The sequence below is a fragment of the Electrona antarctica genome, assembly GCF_951216825.1.
Source record: "Electrona antarctica genome assembly, chromosome: 22".
NCBI classification, from domain to species: Eukaryota; Metazoa; Chordata; class Actinopteri; order Myctophiformes; family Myctophidae; genus Electrona; species Electrona antarctica.
In genome coordinates, this window is record NC_136805.1 from 1,974,719 (window position 1) to 1,993,664 (window position 18,946).

Below are 18,946 nucleotides of genomic sequence, written 5' to 3' on the forward strand. Positions count from 1 at the left end.
CATGACCTTCCATGGCCAGCACCACCTCAAGTAGGTCTGCTTTATGTCTAGTTCATGACCTCCCATGGCCAGCACCACCTCAAGTTGGTCTGCTTCATGTCTAGTTCATGACCTTCCATGACCTTCCACGATTCTTGCTAAAATGTGAATCTTGATGTTCCTCCACAAGAGTTGAGATCACAGTCTGTAGTTGCTGAACATTAACTACATTCAAAATGTGGCACCTGGAGCCATAACTACTGTGGCTTTAAACAGACATCAAAGTGTTCGACTTAAACGTCTCTTAAAGTCTCTCTTGTAGCAAAAACACAAGAGTCACTAAAATGAATTGGACAGCCACTAGTGCTATTTAGAAATGAGATTGCATAGGTGTCTGAATCTAGATCTTTTTTCGATTAATCGTGCAGCACTACTTCCACTGGCAGCACGGCCTCAAGTAAGTCTGCGTTCTGTCTATTGGCTAACCCTCTCTCTCTCTCCATGTTCTGTCTATTGGCTAACCCTCTCTCTCTCTCCATGTTCAGGACGGTGTTCTGTCTATTGGCTAACCCTCTCTCTCTCCATGTTCAGGACGGTGCTGGACACCATGCAGCATGCGGTGTAACCCTCTCTCTCTCCATGTTCAGGACGGTGTTCTGTCTATTGGCTAACCCTCTCTCTCTCCATGTTCAGGACGGTGCTGGACACCATGCAGCATGCTAACCCTCTCTCTCTCCATGTTCAGGACGGTGCTGGACACCATGCAGCATGCTAACCCTCTCTCTCTCCATGTTCAGGACGGTGCTGGACACCATGCAGCATGCTAACCCTCTCTCTCTCCATGTCCAGGACGGTGCTGGACACCATGCAGCATGCGGTGTAACCCTCTCTCTCTCCATGTCCAGGACGGTGCTGGACACCATGCAGCATGCGGTGTAACCCTCTCTCTCTCCATGTTCAGGACGGTGCTGGACACCATGCAGCATGCGGTGTAACCCTCTCTCTCTCTCCATGTTCAGGACGGTGCTGGACACCATGCAGCATGCGGTGTAACCCTCTCTCTCTCTCCATGTTCAGGACGGTGCTGGACACCATGCAGCATGCGGTGTAACCCTCTCTCTCTCTCCATGTTCAGGACGGTGCTGGACACCATGCAGCATGCGGTGTAACCCTCTCTCTCTCTCCATGTTCAGGACGGTGCTGGACACCATGCAGCATGCGGTGTACATGTACGACATCAACCACGTCATCATCGACAACCTGCAGTTCATGATGGGTCAGGAGAACAACTCCATGGACAAGTGAGTGGTAATCAACACACACGCTGTGCTCCTGAACAATGTGTTTAGCGGTCAGATGCCGAGGCGCTGTGATGAGCTTGTAGATCGGCTATTTCCGGCCAAATAGGTTTGGTGTGGTGTTCATCTCTCTCAGCTAAGGGGCCCTTGACCTGGAAAACGTTGAAGGTTTAACACGTGACACGTGAACTAACAGGTTTATTGTGATGTCAGGTTTGCCCTATAGGACCTGGGCCTGTCACAATCCTTACATAATAGTCTAATCACAATTATTTTGTCATATTTGTATCCATGTTGAAAAAAATCTGAAATGCATCCCCCTGGCTGGCCATTATAGAGACCAGGATTACTGCATGTTTTGTGTGAGCGTACCTACTAGGAGACACGGGGAGAACATGCAAACATCATCGTCAATGTTTGTCATTGTAAACTAATAGATTCATGGGTCCTCATTCACAACGGCGTTTACGCTCATAAAGTGACGTTACGTGAGCGGAGCGTGAGCGGACAGGCATTTACGTGGATTCCCACATTACGTGGGAATTCATGAACTTGAACGTGAACTTGACGGTGACGTGGGTTGGTCGGAAATTCCGCTGAAAGCTGCGCCACCTCTCATAGTCGTGTACGGCTTGCGTAGATTTATTAAGAAGGCTTTAGTCTTCATGCTGAATCAATTAAAAGTCCCCAAATCTCAGATAAAATATGTAGGCATGTGTCCCCAACATTGGTCGCACATAAAAAAATTATAGCCTATATAAAAGCCAAGTATCACTTGTATGCCTAAATGCATGCATCCTAGAGGCAGGTTAGCCTAGAGTGCCATACAGAAACTGCCCCTGCAAGCCCGACACCTTTTTTATTTATTTATTAGGATATTTCTAGCATTAGCCCTATATAAAAAATAGAAGACCACATTAGCCTATTTGAATGAATGGCATCAGCGTGTTTGAAAGTCGGCCAGTCATATCATAGTTTTAAGCCAGCTCACCTCCACTCGCGCTTGTTCACAAACATGACGGACAGACAGACAAGAAAGGCTGTTGATGATGATTATTATTACCACTGTAACTCGCTGATCAGCATGTTGACAGAGACTCAGCCAATTAAAGTTTCACGTAGGCCTAAATGCATTTGCTGCAAGCACCTATCTGCCTCCATTTGCGTCGTGGTATTAATTTATAATATGTATATTGATCACATGCGGACGCCACACAGAATAGCCAACTCTTACCTGCAGCTGAGGAAACATACAACGTAGTTGGATCGGATGAAATATAGCCTTAAGTCCAAATCCCACAAGAAAAAAAAGAAAGAAAATATGTCCTGTGTCCATGCATGTCCATATATTTGCTTTCCAAATCCGACAGTGCAGGGCAGGGAATCAATCACCGCAGTAGACTAATCAATAGGGCCTTTTATCATTGCCGAGTTTTAATATAGCATTTGGTTGTGTGGTGAACAGTACAAATTAACTTCTTTCTCATTATGTGAAAGTAACTGTAACATCAGTTAACTTATTAACGTTCTGACATTTAACAAGGAGTGAAGCAATGCGTGCCAAGTTGGCAAGTTTCGTTTATAATTATATACAAAACTCGCGCTGTTTGCTTGAAGATCTGTCCGTGCAGAGACCCGCCTGTCAAAATTAACTGCTCTACAAGCTCATCGCGGCTGTTGTATATAATTTAAAGCCCGGTGCAGGCTATGATGACGTATTTCGTTATTTCCTGTTGCCTTATATGGTGTGGGATGGGCGTTCTAACCAGGCGACACCAGGCGAATCGCTTGGGAAAAATGCGGAAAGGCTACACTCTGCGATCCGCACAAATGAAGTGATTACACCAGCTTCCCTGAATAAGACGGGAGCAAATCGCAGCGTGATCGGACAGAGAAATACGATGATATTTAGTATCTGTATACGCTTCCGTTACACTCTGGCGTAAACGCCGTTGTGAATGAGGACCATGGTGTGTTCAGGTTCTCTCTCCAGGACATTAACCTAACAGAGTGATGGTGCGTTCAGGTTCTCTCTATTAAACTAACAGAGTGATGGTGTGTTCAGGCTCTCTGTCCAGGACCACGTGGTGGGAGCGTTCAGGAAGTTCGCCACGGACAGCAGCTGCCACATCACCCTGATCATCCACCCCAGGAAGGAGGAGGACGACAAGGACCTGCAGACCGCCTCCATCTTTGGATCCGCTAAGGTGAGGACAGTTGGCCTGGCTCCCTGTATACCTGCCTCACAAAAATAATTCATTAATCGTCTCCAACTAGTACAGAATGCTGCTCCTCGCCGTTTAACTGGCTCCAGGAAATTCGACCATATCACCCCCGTTCTAGCGTCCCTGCACTGGCTCCCAATCTCCTTCAGAGTCGATTTCAAACTCCTTCTCACCATATACAAGGCCAGGTCCGGTCTCGCTCCACCCTACGTCGCTGATATAATCTCCCCCTATGTCCCAACCCGCTCCCTGAGATCCTCAACCAAAGAGCTTCTTGATCCCCAAACTTGTCGGCTAAAGTCCAAAGGAGATCGGGCTTTCAGAACCGTAGCGCCTAAACTTTGGAACACACTGCCCTTACAGATCAAACGCGCTGAATCAGTGTCCTGTTTTAAATCCCTCTTGAAAACACACTTTTATAGATTAGCCTTCACTGCCAATCTAATACTTTAGTATACCTGTATATATATTTATTTTCCCCTGCTGCTTATTATATTTTGTTTGAAAATGTGTGAAATGTCTTCTGCTGCATATTTTTCTGTTTGTCTATGTAAAGCACTTTGTAATGCAAATTTAAAAGGTGCTATATAAATAAAGTTTTATTATCATTTATTAATAATATTTACGCCATCCAGATCGAGATATGAGCAATGTGATACTGACTCGGTTCAACTTTTGTATGCCTTCAATCTAAAAACGGAGCTGCTATCCATCTTGGCTAGCTGAATAGCTAACCTATAGGTCTTTATGTGTACAAAACGCACACATGCATGGGTAGTTCTGTCCACCCTCTGCCAGTCTGCATGTAAACAGCAGTGTTGGACTTTTTATACAAGCAGTCATTTAGTAGCCTATGCATATGTTTATTATGGTAATAACCCGTCACTTCTCGAAGGCAACAGCAGCCTATTACAGACAATAACAAACCCGCCTCTATAGCTACACTTCCGTCTCTTTGATTGACAAGCTAAACATAAAGTGACTTTGGGCCAATTAAATTTTGGGTGCGTTCGTTTCAGTTTTTCCTTTTTTAAGTTCACTTTCACCTGCCTGAAAACATGCCTGAAAAAATATAAAATAAAATGTCACACATATACACAACCAGAACAAATCATGGTTTTCTTTTGCGCAATTAAAATTGTCATACAAAATGTGTCTTTGGCATGGCACCTTGAATGGTAAATGGTGCATTTATGGAGCACTTATATTCAATTCAATTTTATTAAAGTTTCAAATCACAAGAAGTTGTCTCAAGACACTTTACATGTAGAGCAGAGACCCGACAGAGATCCCACCCTGAACAGTGGTGTCCAAAGTGCTTTACATATAGAACATCACATTCACACACTCACACACCGATGGTGGAGGAAACCATGCAAGGCACCAACCTGCTCATCAGGAGCAATCAGGGGTTCAGAGTCTTGCTCAAGGACACTTCAATCAGGGGTTCAGAGTCTTGCTCAAGGACACTTCAATCAGGGGTTCAGAGTCTTGCTCAAGGACACTTCAATCAGGGGTTCAGAGTCTTGCTCAAGGACACTTCAATCAGGGGTTCAGAGTCTTGCTCAAGGACACTTCAATCAGGGGTTCAGAGTCTTGCTCAAGGACACTTCAATCAGGGGTTCAGAGTCTTGCTCAAGGACACTTCAATCAGGGGTTCAGAGTCTTGCTCAAGGACACTTCAATCAGGGGTTCAGAGTCTTGCTCAAGGACACTTCAATCAGGGGTTCAGAGTCTTGCTCAAGGACACTTCAATCAGGGGTTCAGAGTCTTGCTCAAGGACACTTTGACACTAACTCTGGGGAAGCCCACAGGGATCGAACTACCTCACGGTTCCCATCCATCTATTAGTAAATGTGTTATTGTTTCTACGGCCTTACAGTGTGGCATAGGGCCCTTACAGTGTGGCATAGGGCCCTTACAGTGTGCCATAGGGCCCTTACAGTGTGGCATAGGGCCCTTACAGTGTGGCATAGGGCCCTTACAGTGTGCCATAGGGCCCTTACAGTGTGGCATAGGGCCCTTACAGTGTGCCATAGGGCCCTTACAGTGTGGCATAGGGCCCTTACAGTGTGCCATAGGGCCCTTACAGTGTGGCATAGGGCCCTTACAGTGTGCCATAGGGCCCTTACAGTGTGGCATAGGGCCCTTACAGTGTGGCATAGGGCCCTTACAGTGTGGCATAGGGCATTCTGTGAAAGGCCCTTTACGGTGTGCCATAGGGCATTCTTATTGTTTCTACGGCCTTACAGTGTGGCATAGGGCCCTTACAGTGTGGCATAGGGCCCTTACAGTGTGGCATAGGGCCCTTACAGTGTGCCATAGGGCATTCTTATTGTTTCTACGGCCTTACAGTGTGGCATAGGGCCCTTACAGTGTGGCATAGGGCCCTTACAGTGTGCCATAGGGCATTCTTATTGTTTCTACGGCCTTACAGTGTGGCATAGGGAACTCTGTGTTATTGTTTCTACGGCCTTACAGTGTGCCATAGGGCCCTTACAGTGTGCCATAGGGCCCTTACAGTGTGGCATAGGGCCCTTACAGTGTGGCATAGGGCCCTTACAGTGTGGCATAGGGCCCTTACAGTGTGGCATAGGGCCCTTACAGTGTGCCATAGGGCATTCTTATTGTTTCTACAGCCTTACAGTGTGCCATAGGGCATTCTTATTGTTTCTACAGCCTTACAGTGTGGCATAGGGCCCTTACAGTGTGGCATAGGGCCCTTACAGTGTGCCATAGGGCATTCTTATTGTTTCTACAGCCTTACAGTGTGGCATAGGGCCCTTACAGTGTGGCATAGGGCCCTTACAGTGTGCCATAGGGCATTCTTATTGTTTCTACGGCCTTACAGTGTGGCATAGGGCATTCTTATTGTTTCTACGGCCTTACAGTGTGGCATAGGGCCCTTACAGTGTGGCATAGGGCATTCTGTGCTTTTGACCAAGCAGCTCCACCTTAATTCTCCTCTCACACAGTAATTTGCCGGGGAATTCTTCAAAATAAAGGCAGTAGAGTGCCAGCAGTTATGGCAGATTTTACTCTGAAAAGCCCCTCCCTTCCTTTCCCCCTAAAACCGGGAGGCATAATCTTACGTTCTTGCCTCGCGCTGGTCACGCTGAAGTCTCTCTAGAAGCGTTAATATTCCTAACGAGAGGCATGCTGAAGTCTCTCTAGCAGCGTTAATATTTAAAACGAGAGGCATGCTGAAGTCTCTCTAGAAGCGTTAATATTCCCAACGAGAGGCATGCTGAAGTCTCTCTAGAAGCGTTAATATTCCCAACGAGAGGCATGCTGAAGTCTCTCTAGCAGCGTTAATATTCCCAACGAGAGGCATGCTGAAGTCTCTCTAGAAGCGTTAATATTCCCAACGAGAGGCATGCTGAAGTCTCTCTAGCAGCGTTAATATTCCCAACGAGAGGCATGCTGAAGTCTCTCTAGCAGCGTTAATATTCCCAACGAGAGGCATGCTGAAGTCTCTCTAGCAGCGTTAATATTCCCAACGAGAGGCATGCTGAAGTCTCTCTAGAAGCGTTAATATTCCCAACGAGAGGCATGCTGAAGTCTCTCTAGCAGCGTTAATATTCCAAACGAGAGGCATGCTGAAGTCTCTCTAGAAGCGTTAATATTCCCAACGAGAGGCATGCTGAAGTCTCTCTAGAAGCGTTAATATTCCTAACGAGAGGCATGCTGAAGTCTCTCTAGAAGCGTTAATATTCCAAACGAGAGGCATGCTGAAGTCTCTCTAGAAGCGTTAATATTCCCAACGAGAGGCATGCTGAAGTCTCTCTAGAAGCGTTAATATTCCTAACGAGAGGCATGCTGAGGTCTCTCTAGAAGCGTTAATATTCCCAACGAGAGGCATGCTGAAGTCTCTCTAGAAGCGTTAATGTTCCCAACGAGAGGCATGCTGAAGTCTCTCTAGAAGCGTTAATATTCCCAACGAGAGGCATGCTGAAGTCTCTCTAGAAGCGTTAATATTCCCAACGAGAGGCATGCTGAAGTCTCTCTAGAAGCGTTAATGTTCCCAACGAGAGGCATGCTGAAGTCTCTCTAGAAGCGTTAATATTCCCAACGAGAGGCATGCTGAAGTCTCTCTAGAAGCGTTAATATTCCTAACGAGAGGCATGCTGAAGTCTCTCTAGAAGCGTTAATATTCCTAACGAGAGGCATGCTGAAGTCTCTCTAGAAGCGTTAATATTCCTAACGATAGGCATGCTGAAGTCTCTCTAGAAGCGTTAATATTCCTAACGAGAGGCATGCTGAAGTCTCTCTAGAAGCGTTAATATTCCCAACGAGAGGCATGCTGAAGTCTCTCTAGAAGCGTTAATATTCCTAACGAGAGGCATGCTGAAGTCTCTCTAGAAGCGTTAATATTCCTAACGAGAGGCATGCTGAAGTCTCTCTAGAAGCGTTAATATTCCAAACGAGAGGCATGCTGAAGTCTCTCTAGAAGCGTTAATATTCCCAACGAGAGGCATGCTGAAGTCTCTCTAGAAGCGTTAATGTTCCCAACGAGAGGCATGCTGAAGTCTCTCTAGAAGCGTTAATATTCCCAACGAGAGGCATGCTGAAGTCTCTCTAGAAGCGTTAATATTCCCAACGAGAGGCATGCTGAAGTCTCTCTAGAAGCGTTAATGTTCCCAACGAGAGGCATGCTGAAGTCTCTCTAGAAGCGTTAATATTCCTAACGAGAGGCATGCTGAAGTCTCTCTAGAAGCGTTAATATTCCTAACGAGAGGCATGCTGAAGTCTCTCTAGCAGCGTTAATATTCCCAACGAGAGGCATGCTGAAGTCTCTCTAGAAGCGTTAATATTCCCAACGAGAGGCATGCTGAAGTCTCTCTAGCAGCGTTAATATTCCCAACGAGAGGCATGCTGAAGTCTCTCTAGAAGCGTTAATATTCCCAACGAGAGGCATGCTGAAGTCTCTCTAGCAGCGTTAATATTCCCAACGAGAGGCATGCTGAAGTCTCTCTAGAAGCGTTAATATTCCCAACGAGAGGCATGCTGAAGTCTCTCTAGAAGCGTTAATATTCCTAACGAGAGGCATGCTGAAGTCTCTCTAGCAGCGTTAATATTCCCAACGAGAGGCATGCTGAAGTCTCTCTAGAAGCGTTAATATTCCCAACGAGAGGCATGCTGAAGTCTCTCTAGAAGCGTTAATGTTCCCAACGAGAGGCATGCTGAAGTCTCTCTAGAAGCGTTAATATTCCTAACGAGAGGCATGCTGAAGTCTCTCTAGAAGCGTTAATATTCCTAACGAGAGGCATGCTGAAGTCTCTCTAGCAGCGTTAATATTCCCAACGAGAGGCATGCTGAAGTCTCTCTAGCAGCGTTAATATTCCCAACGAGAGGCATGCTGAAGTCTCTCTAGCAGCGTTAATATTCCCAACGGGAGGCATGCTGAAGTCTCTCTAGAAGCGTTAATATTCCTAACGAGAGGCATGCTGAAGTCTCTCTAGAAGCGTTAATATTCCCAACGAGAGGCATGCTGAAGTCTCTCTAGAAGCGTTAATATTCCCAACGAGAGGCATGCTGAAGTCTCTCTAGAAGCGTTAATGTTCCCAACGAGAGGCATGCTGAAGTCTCTCTAGAAGCGTTAATATTCCCAACGAGAGGCATGCTGAAGTCTCTCTAGAAGCGTTAATATTCCCAACGAGAGGCATGCTGAAGTCTCTCTAGAAGCGTTAATGTTCCCAACGAGAGGCATGCTGAAGTCTCTCTAGAAGCGTTAATATTCCTAACGAGAGGCATGCTGAAGTCTCTCTAGAAGCGTTAATATTCCTAACGAGAGGCATGCTGAAGTCTCTCTAGAAGCGTTAATGTTCCAAACGAGAGGCATGCTGAAGTCTCTCTAGAAGCGTTAATATTCCAAACGAGAGGCATGCTGAAGTCTCTCTAGAAGCGTTAATATTCCTAACGAGAGGCATGCTGAAGTCTCTCTAGCAGCGTTAATATTCCCAACGAGAGGCATGCTGAAGTCTCTCTAGCAGCGTTAATATTCCTAACGAGAGGCATGCTGAAGTCTCTCTAGCAGCGTTAATATTCCCAACGAGAGGCATGCTGAAGTCTCTCTAGCAGCGTTAATATTCCTAACGAGAGGCATGCTGAAGTCTCTCTAGCAGCGTTAATATTCCCAACGAGAGGCATGCTGAAGTCTCTCTAGCAGCGTTAATATTCCTAACGAGAGGCATGCTGAAGTCTCTCTAGCAGCGTTAATGTTCCAAACGAGAGGCATGCTGAAGTCTCTCTAGAAGCGTTAATGTTCCAAACGAGAGGCATGCTGAAGTCTCTCTAGAAGCGTTAATGTTCCAAACGAGAGGCATGCTGAAGTCTCTCTAGAAGCGTTAATATTCCAAACGAGAGGCATGCTGAAGTCTCTCTAGCAGCGTTAATATTCCCAACGAGAGGCATGCTGAAGTCTCTCTAGAAGCGTTAATATTCCTAACGAGAGGCATGCTGAAGTCTCTCTAGAAGCGTTAATATTCCTAACGAGAGGCATGCTGAAGTCTCTCTAGAAGCGTTAATATTCCTAACGAGAGGCATGCTGAAGTCTCTCTAGAAGCGTTAATATTCCTAACGAGAGGCATGCTGAAGTCTCTCTAGAAGCGTTAATATTCCTAACGAGAGGCATGCTGAAGTCTCTCTAGAAGTGTTAATATTCCAAACGAGAGGCATGCTGAAGTCTCTCTAGCAGCGTTAATATTCCCAACGAGAGGCATGCTGAAGTCTCTCTAGAAGCGTTAATATTCCTAACGAGAGGCATGCTGAAGTCTCTCTAGAAGCGTTAATATTCCTAACGAGAGGCATGCTGAAGTCTCTCTAGCAGCGTTAATATTCCCAACGAGAGGCATGCTGAAGTCTCTCTAGAAGCGTTAATATTCCCAACGAGAGGCATGCTGAAGTCTCTCTAGAAGCGTTAATGTTCCCAACGAGAGGCATGCTGAAGTCTCTCTAGAAGCGTTAATATTCCCAACGAGAGGCATGCTGAAGTCTCTCTAGAAGCGTTAATGTTCCCAACGAGAGGCATGCTGAAGTCTCTCTAGAAGCGTTAATATTCCTAACGAGAGGCATGCTGAAGTCTCTCTAGAAGCGTTAATATTCCCAACGAGAGGCATGCTGAAGTCTCTCTAGAAGCGTTAATATTCCCAACGAGAGGCATGCTGAAGTCTCTCTAGAAGCGTTAATGTTCCAAACGAGAGGCATGCTGAAGTCTCTCTAGAAGCGTTAATATTCCTAACGAGAGGCATGCTGAAGTCTCTCTAGAAGCGTTAATATTCCCAACGAGAGGCATGCTGAAGTCTCTCTAGCAGCGTTAATATTCCTAACGAGAGGCATGCTGAAGTCTCTCTAGAAGCGTTAATATTCCCAACGAGAGGCATGCTGAAGTCTCTCTAGCAGCGTTAATATTCCTAACGAGAGGCATGCTGAAGTCTCTCTAGAAGCGTTAATGTTCCTAACGAGAGGCATGCTGAAGTCTCTCTAGAAGCGTTAATATTCCCAACGAGAGGCATGCTGAAGTCTCTCTAGAAGCGTTAATATTCCTAACGAGAGGCATGCTGAAGTCTCTCTAGAAGTGTTAATATTCCCAACGAGAGGCATGCTGAAGTCTCTCTAGAAGCGTTAATGTTCCAAACGAGAGGCATGCTGAAGTCTCTCTAGCAGCGTTAATATTCCCAACGAGAGGCATGCTGAAGTCTCTCTAGCAGCGTTAATGTTCCCAACGAGAGGCATGCTGAATTCTCTCTAGAAGCGTTAATATTCCTAACGAGAGGCATGCTGAAGTCTCTCTAGAAGCGTTAATATTCCTAACGAGAGGCATGCTGAAGTCTCTCTAGAAGCGTTAATGTTCCAAACGAGAGGCATGCTGAAGTCTCTCTAGAAGCGTTAATATTCCCAACGAGAGGCATGCTGAAGTCTCTCTAGAAGCGTTAATATTCCTAACGAGAGGCATGCTGAAGTCTCTCTAGCAGCGTTAATATTCCAAACGAGAGGCATGCTGAAGTCTCTCTAGAAGCGTTAATATTCCCAACGAGAGGCATGCTGAAGTCTCTCTAGAAGCGTTAATATTCCCAACGAGAGGCATGCTGAAGTCTCTCTAGAAGCGTTAATGTTCCAAACGAGAGGCATGCTGAAGTCTCTCTAGAAGCGTTTATATTCCCAACGAGAGGCATGCTGAAGTCTCTCTAGAAGCGTTAATATTCCCAACGAGAGGCATGCTGAAGTCTCTCTAGAAGCGTTAATATTCCCAACGAGAGGCATGCTGAAGTCTCTCTAGAAGCGTTAATGTTCCAAACGAGAGGCATGCTGAAGTCTCTCTAGAAGCGTTTATATTCCCAACGAGAGGCATGCTGAAGTCTCTCTAGAAGCGTTAATATTCCTAACGAGAGGCATGCTGAAGTCTCTCTAGCAGCGTTAATATTCCCAACGAGAGGCATGCTGAAGTCTCTCTAGAAGCGTTAATGTTCCAAACGAGAGGCATGCTGAAGTCTCTCTAGAAGCGTTAATATTCCTAACGAGAGGCATGCTGAAGTCTCTCTAGAAGCGTTAATATTCCTAACGAGAGGCATGCTGAAGTCTCTCTAGAAGCGTTAATATTCCCAACGAGAGGCATGCTGAAGTCTCTCTAGAAGCGTTAATATTCCAAACGAGAGGCATGCTGAAGTCTCTCTAGAAGCGTTAATATTCCCAACGAGAGGCATGCTGAAGTCTCTCTAGAAGCGTTAATATTCCTAACGAGAGGCATGCTGAAGTCTCTCTAGAAGCGTTAATATTCCAAACGAGAGGCATGCTGAAGTCTCTCTAGAAGCGTTAATATTCCTAACGAGAGGCATGCTGAAGTCTCTCTAGAAGCGTTAATATTCCTAACGAGAGGCATGCTGAAGTCTCTCTAGCAGCGTTAATATTCCCAACGAGAGGCATGCTGAAGTCTCTCTAGAAGCGTTAATATTCCTAACGAGAGGCATGCTGAAGTCTCTCTAGCAGCGTTAATATTCCTAACGAGAGGCATGCTGAAGTCTCTCTAGCAGCGTTAATATTCCTAACGAGAGGCATGCTGAAGTCTCTCTAGAAGCGTTAATATTCCCAACGAGAGGCATGCTGAAGTCTCTCTAGCAGCGTTAATATTCCTAACGAGAGGCATGCTGAAGTCTCTCTAGCAGCGTTAATATTCCCAACGAGAGGCATGCTGAAGTCTCTCTAGCAGCGTTAATATTCCCAACGAGAGGCATGCTGAAGTCTCTCTAGAAGCGTTAATGTTCCAAACGAGAGGCATGCTGAAGTCTCTCTAGAAGCGTTAATATTCCTAACGAGAGGCATGCTGAAGTCTCTCTAGAAGCGTTAATATTCCCAACGAGAGGCATGCTGAAGTCTCTCTAGAAGCGTTAATGTTCCAAACGAGAGGCATGCTGAAGTCTCTCTAGCAGCGTTAATATTCCCAACGAGAGGCATGCTGAAGTCTCTCTAGAAGCGTTAATATTCCTAACGAGAGGCATGCTGAAGTCTCTCTAGAAGCGTTAATATTCCCAACGAGAGGCATGCTGAAGTCTCTCTAGAAGCGTTAATATTCCTAACGAGAGGCATGCTGAAGTCTCTCTAGAAGCGTTAATATTCCCAACGAGAGGCATGCTGAAGTCTCTCTAGAAGCGTTAATATTCCCAACGAGAGGCATGCTGAAGTCTCTCTAGAAGCGTTAATGTTCCAAACGAGAGGCATGCTGAAGTCTCTCTAGCAGCGTTAATATTCCCAACGAGAGGCATGCTGAAGTCTCTCTAGAAGCGTTAATATTCCCAACGAGAGGCATGCTGAAGTCTCTCTAGAAGCGTTAATATTCCCAACGAGAGGCATGCTGAAGTCTCTCTAGAAGCGTTAATATTCCTAACGAGAGGCATGCTGAAGTCTCTCTAGAAGCGTTAATATTCCCAACGAGAGGCATGCTGAAGTCTCTCTAGAAGCGTTAATATTCCAAACGAGAGGCATGCTGAAGTCTCTCTAGAAGCGTTAATATTCCCAACGAGAGGCATGCTGAAGTCTCTCTAGAAGCGTTAATATTCCCAACGAGAGGCATGCTGAAGTCTCTCTAGAAGCGTTAATATTCCCAACGAGAGGCATGCTGAAGTCTCTCTAGAAGCGTTAATATTCCTAACGAGAGGCATGCTGAAGTCTCTCTAGAAGCGTTAATATTCCCAACGAGAGGCATGCTGAAGTCTCTCTAGAAGCGTTAATATTCCCAACGAGAGGCATGCTGAAGTCTCTCTAGCAGCGTTAATATTCCCAACGAGAGGCATGCTGAAGTCTCTCTAGAAGCGTTAATATTCCCAACGAGAGGCATGCTGAAGTCTCTCTAGAAGCGTTAATATTCCTAACGAGAGGCATGCTGAAGTCTCTCTAGAAGCGTTAATATTCCCAACGAGAGGCATGCTGAAGTCTCTCTAGAAGCGTTAATATTCCCAACGAGAGGCTGAAGTCTCTCTAGAAGCGTTAATATTCCCAACGAGAGGCATGCTGAAGTCTCTCTAGAAGCGTTAATATTCCAGTAATGAAGACAGAACATTGTCCTTCTGGTCAAAACCATGGAGAGCTCCCTAGATTAGGAGTTACGAGCAATTCTTTTGGAGCTGTAAACAAGGAAGTGAACGGCAGCGCGCATACGTGAAACCAAGTACGGTGCAGAAGGAAATAAAAAAAGCCCTAAAGATACACGTCCAAGGCTTAATTAGTGTTAACCACATGGCATCATGCATGGCCCCAGAGATTGAATAGGCCTTATGCAGCCGACACTTCCGCGTTCAGCTTGGGCCGCCGGAACGCTTCCGGTCGGGAGAAACTCATTCACTGTGAACGTACGGTCGTGATTTTGTAGGAATAAAGTTCAGTACTTTATACAACACTATTTCATTTGATAATGTGATGCCATAGTTTTTCATAGTTTGTATTATTTGTGTTGCGACGTTGACATGATGACATGAGTTAGAAACGTCTTAAATCTCCTGTTAAAAACGAGAGCTCTTCATGTATTTCTCCGTTGTTGCCATGTCCGCTTGTTATAAGCGACTTGGGACTTGGCTTCTTTTCATAGACCTGCTTATTTCTCTCACACAATCTGGCAACACCGGTTGTTTACACTGCTGTGTATAACAGCTGGAGACGAGAGGTAGGTGTCGCCAAATTGTGTGAGAGAAATAAGCAATCAGGTCTATGAAAAGAAGCCAAGCCCCAATTCGCTTATAACAAGCGGACATGGCAACAACGGAGAAAAGCTCTCGTTTTTAACAGGAGATTTAAGACGTTTCTAACTCATGTCATCATGTCAACGTCGCAACACAAATAATACAAACTATGAAAAACTATGGCATCACATTATCAAATGAAATAGTATTGTATAAAGTACTGAACTTTATTCCTACAAAATCACGACCGTACGTTCACAGTGAATGAGTTTCTCCCGACCGGAAGCGTTCCGGCGGCCCAAACTGAACGCGGAAGTGTCGGCTGCATAAGGCCTATTGGCCCTTAAGTTTACGGGGCCCCTTTTCTGACCCGCACGCCCGATACTTGGATTTGACCTTTTCCCCCTGACCCCTCCTCCCTGCAGGCCAGCCAGGAGGCGGACAACGTGCTGATCCTGCAGGAGAAGAAGCTGGTGACCTCACCCGGACGGAGGTCGCTGCAGGTCACCAAGAACCGCTACGACGGAGACGTGGGCATCTTCCCGCTGGAGTTCCAGAAGGACTCGCTCACCTTCGCCGCGCCCAAGAACAAGAAGCTGAAGAAGGCGGAGGGCGGCGCCGCCAAGGAGCCCACGACAGCTGCGATGAAGAAGAAAAACGCAAAGAAAGGAGAGGCTGCGGAGACGAAGTCGGAGACGACGGCGGTCGAGGAAGGAGATGCGAGCGTGGAGAAACGAGCGGCGAAGAAAGGAAGTGCGGCGGCGAAGAAGTTAGAGGCGGCGGCGGGCGAGGAGGGAGATGCGAGCGTGGAGAAACGAGCGGCGAAGAAAGGAAGTGCGGCGGCTAAGAAGTTAGAGGCGGCGGCAAAGAAGGTCGTCACGACGGCTGAGAAGGACGGAGCAGCAGCAGAGACAGAAACAGTTGAGAAGTAGTGTCCATTCCGTCGACTAAAACTATGGCGAAACTTTTTCACTGAGGAAAACAAAATAAATAATACGTAAAAACTAAGCTATGACGATAAATAAAAACTAAGCTATGGCGACTAAAACTAAGACTAAATGTATTGACAGTTTCATCAACGAATAAGAACTAGACTAACATGTTAGAGAGGGACTAGTGGGACATGTTAGAGAGGGACTAGTGGGACATGTTAGAGGGACTAGTGGGACATGTTGGAGAGGGACTAGTGGGACATGTTGGAGAGGGACTAGTGGGACATGTTAGAGGGACTAGTGGGACATGTTGGAGAGGGACTAGTGGGACATGTTGGAGAGGGACTAGTGGGACATGTTGGAGAGGGACTAGTGGGACATGTTAGAGGGACTAGTGGGACATGTTAGAGAGGGACTAGTGGGACATGTTAGAGAGGGACTAGTGGGACATGTTAGAGAGGGACTAGTGGGACATGTTAGAGGGACTAGTGGGACATGTTAGAGAGGGACTAGTGGGACATGTTAGAGAGGGACTAGTGGGACATGTTAGAGAGGGACTAGTGGGACATGTTAGAGAGGGACTAGTGGGACATGTTAGAGAGGGACTAGTGGGACATGTTAGAGAGGGACTAGTGGGACATGTTAGAGAGGGACTAGTGGGACATGTTAGAGAGGGACTAGTGGAGAAAAGGCATCCAGTAGAACTAAAAAGACAAGTCATTTTACGTTTGGTTGCGTGCTGAAAATGGCCGATCTACAAGCTCACAAGTCAAAACGCGTCGAAGTGCGACGTGTTGTGAGCTTGTAGATCGGCTATTTTCAGCATGCAACCAAGTCTAAAACCTGCCATTTACGATGCCATCAAGGCCCGCCAAAATACATTGTAGTTGAATTTAGTTGTGAAGTCGTAGACGACAGCAGAGAAGGGAGAGAGCAGCAAAAAAGAAATAAACTAAACTAACTCCACGATTTTAAGTGATCCCAAAGCAGTAGCAGAAGGACTGATTACAGAGCTCACTGGTTCTCAACCTTTCCTGGCCGTGACCACCCAAAATAATCATATTTGAATTGCCCCCCCCCCCCCCCCAATAATAATAATAATCACATTTGTCCCTCTCTCTGTCCATCCCTCTCTGTCTGTCTGTCCCTCTGTCTGTCTGTCCCTCTCTCTGTCGGTCTGTCCCTCTGTCCATCCCTCTCTATCCATCCCTCTCTCTGTCTGTCCGTCCCTCTCTCTATCCGTCCCTCTCTCTGTCTGTCTGTCTGTCTGTCTGTCTGTCCCTCTGTCCGTCCCTCTCTCTCTCTGTCCATCCGTCTGTAGTCTGTTCTGCCTCTCCTTCTCCTTAAACCTCTTCTCTCGCTGATGGAGACCTGCTCTGGAATTATGCACAACACAAACGATTGCCTTAGAGAGTCGACAGGTATTGTCTTATGAGGGTCCCTCCCTGGCCCAACGGTGGTCTACGTCCAAATACCCATCGATATGGGGGTCCCTGGCACGTCCAAATACCCATCGATATGGGGCTCCCTGGCACGTCCAAATACCCATCGATATGGGGGTCCCTGGCACGTCCAAATACCCATCGATATGGGGGTCCCTGGCACATCCAAATACCCATCGATATGGGGGTCCCTGGCACATCCAAATACCCATCGATATGGGGGTCCCTGGCACGTCCAAATACCCATCGATATGGGGGTCCCTGGCACATCCAAATACCCATCGATATGGGGGTCCTTCACACGGAAATGTTTGAGAACCAGTGTTTTCTACTGGTTATAAAAGGCAAAAGCCCTGATGTTGAATGAAATGGACCGGGTCCAGTATGGCCCACAACCTGGGAAGAGGCCTTGTTTATTTTTTATGTTTTTTTTATTTTTTTATTTCGAGTAGTCAAATATATTTTTATGTCCTCTTTCTCCCCAATGTAGTAATTATGCCAATGTATACCTCCCCCCCAAGCCCATAAGATTACTGTACCGCCCTCCCCGCCTGGCTTCCCTCCCCCGAACTCGGGCCAATCAGTGTTCAAGGTTCAAGGTTTCTTTATTTTGAGAAATGTGTTCGCGGTGACGCCTTACAAAGCTGGATGCATCATGTTGGAATCGAACCCACAAATGCAACGGGGACTTGACCACTGCTCCACCACTAGATGGCGCCGTGGTAAAGCCTCCAGAGCGCCTGGGAAGAGGCCTTTCCAACAGGACTGTGTTCACAGTCTGTTATTAGTTGTTGGACTGACTGACTGTATGCATTGATTGATGAACACTGTGTGTTTTTGCTACCCAGTCCCTCAGAACTATACGTAGATATGTACAGAATTGTAATTCCGTACATACATACGCGCCAAAATCTACTGTACATACAGTATGACACTGAAATCCTTCCCGTAGACGATGACGGAGGGGCGCCGCCTCTACCCAACTTGAGCCACGGGAGTGACCAAAAAAGCCGACAAGCTTTGAAGCTTTGAAGCTTTGAAGCCTGACGGAAGTGCCCAAAAAAGTGATGTGTATATTACAGGAAACTCCCGTTAAACTTTCCAACAAACTCCGGTATAAACTCCCGATTTGTACCATCACACCTGTAGCCTATATTAACTGTATATGCTGCTAAACTTGAGGTTTACGGGCAAATCTAGTGCCCATAATTTCCCGTTAACTCCTCTTTTCACGCAGTGGGAGACGCCACCGTGTCGAGCGTTGTGAAGTTCAGGTAGAGCCGACTCGGCACCGTCCGAGTCGGAACCCCATATGGACAGAATAGCAAATTTATGTGAAACCCGAACTCATCGTGCCGACCCAGCCCGACCCAGCCCGACCCAGCCACGACCCAGCCCGACCCAGCCCGACCCACCCCGACCCACCCTGACCCACCCTGACCCAGCCCGACCCAGCCCGACCCAGCCCGACCCAGCCACGACCCAGCCCGACCCAGCCCGACCCAGCCCGACCCACCCTGACCCAGCCCGACCCAGCCCGACCCAGCCACGGTGAAATAGAGCAGGGGTTCTCAACCCGTGGGTCGCGACCCCTCGGGGGGTCGCCAAATTATTGTAGGGGGTCCCCAAATTATTTAAAAAAATATATATATATTTTCACGAGTTTTCAAAAATAGCAGACCTACAAGCTCATAGCGCGCCACTCGGTGGCGCGCTATGAGCTTGTAGATCTGCTATTTTTCAATGGCTAAATTATAACATAATGCTTAAAACACCAAAAGGGGTTCCCGCCCAAAATGGGTTAAGGTTATTGTAGCAGTCAATTTATATTGGGGGTCGGGAGGGGGCGGGGCGGGGGTCCCGAGACGTTGCCAAAGCATTTTCGGGGGTCCCCGGCCAAAA

General features: G+C 46.7%; 1 protein-coding gene across 1 annotated transcript in view; it reads left to right on the forward strand.

Annotated features, from left to right (window-relative positions):
- twnk (twinkle mtDNA helicase) overlaps nt 1-15,880 on the forward strand; it is a 37,841-nt gene extending 21,961 nt beyond the window's left edge. Inside the window, exons 8-10 of the mRNA XM_079491938.1 lie at nt 1,173-1,280; nt 3,343-3,484; nt 15,096-15,880. Coding sequence (XP_079348064.1) covers nt 1,173-1,280; nt 3,343-3,484; nt 15,096-15,602 — 757 coding nt within the window. The 3' untranslated portion in view covers nt 15,603-15,880. The remainder of the gene's footprint in view (nt 1-1,172; nt 1,281-3,342; nt 3,485-15,095) is intronic.
- The last annotated feature ends 3,066 nt before the right edge of the window (nt 15,881-18,946 follow it).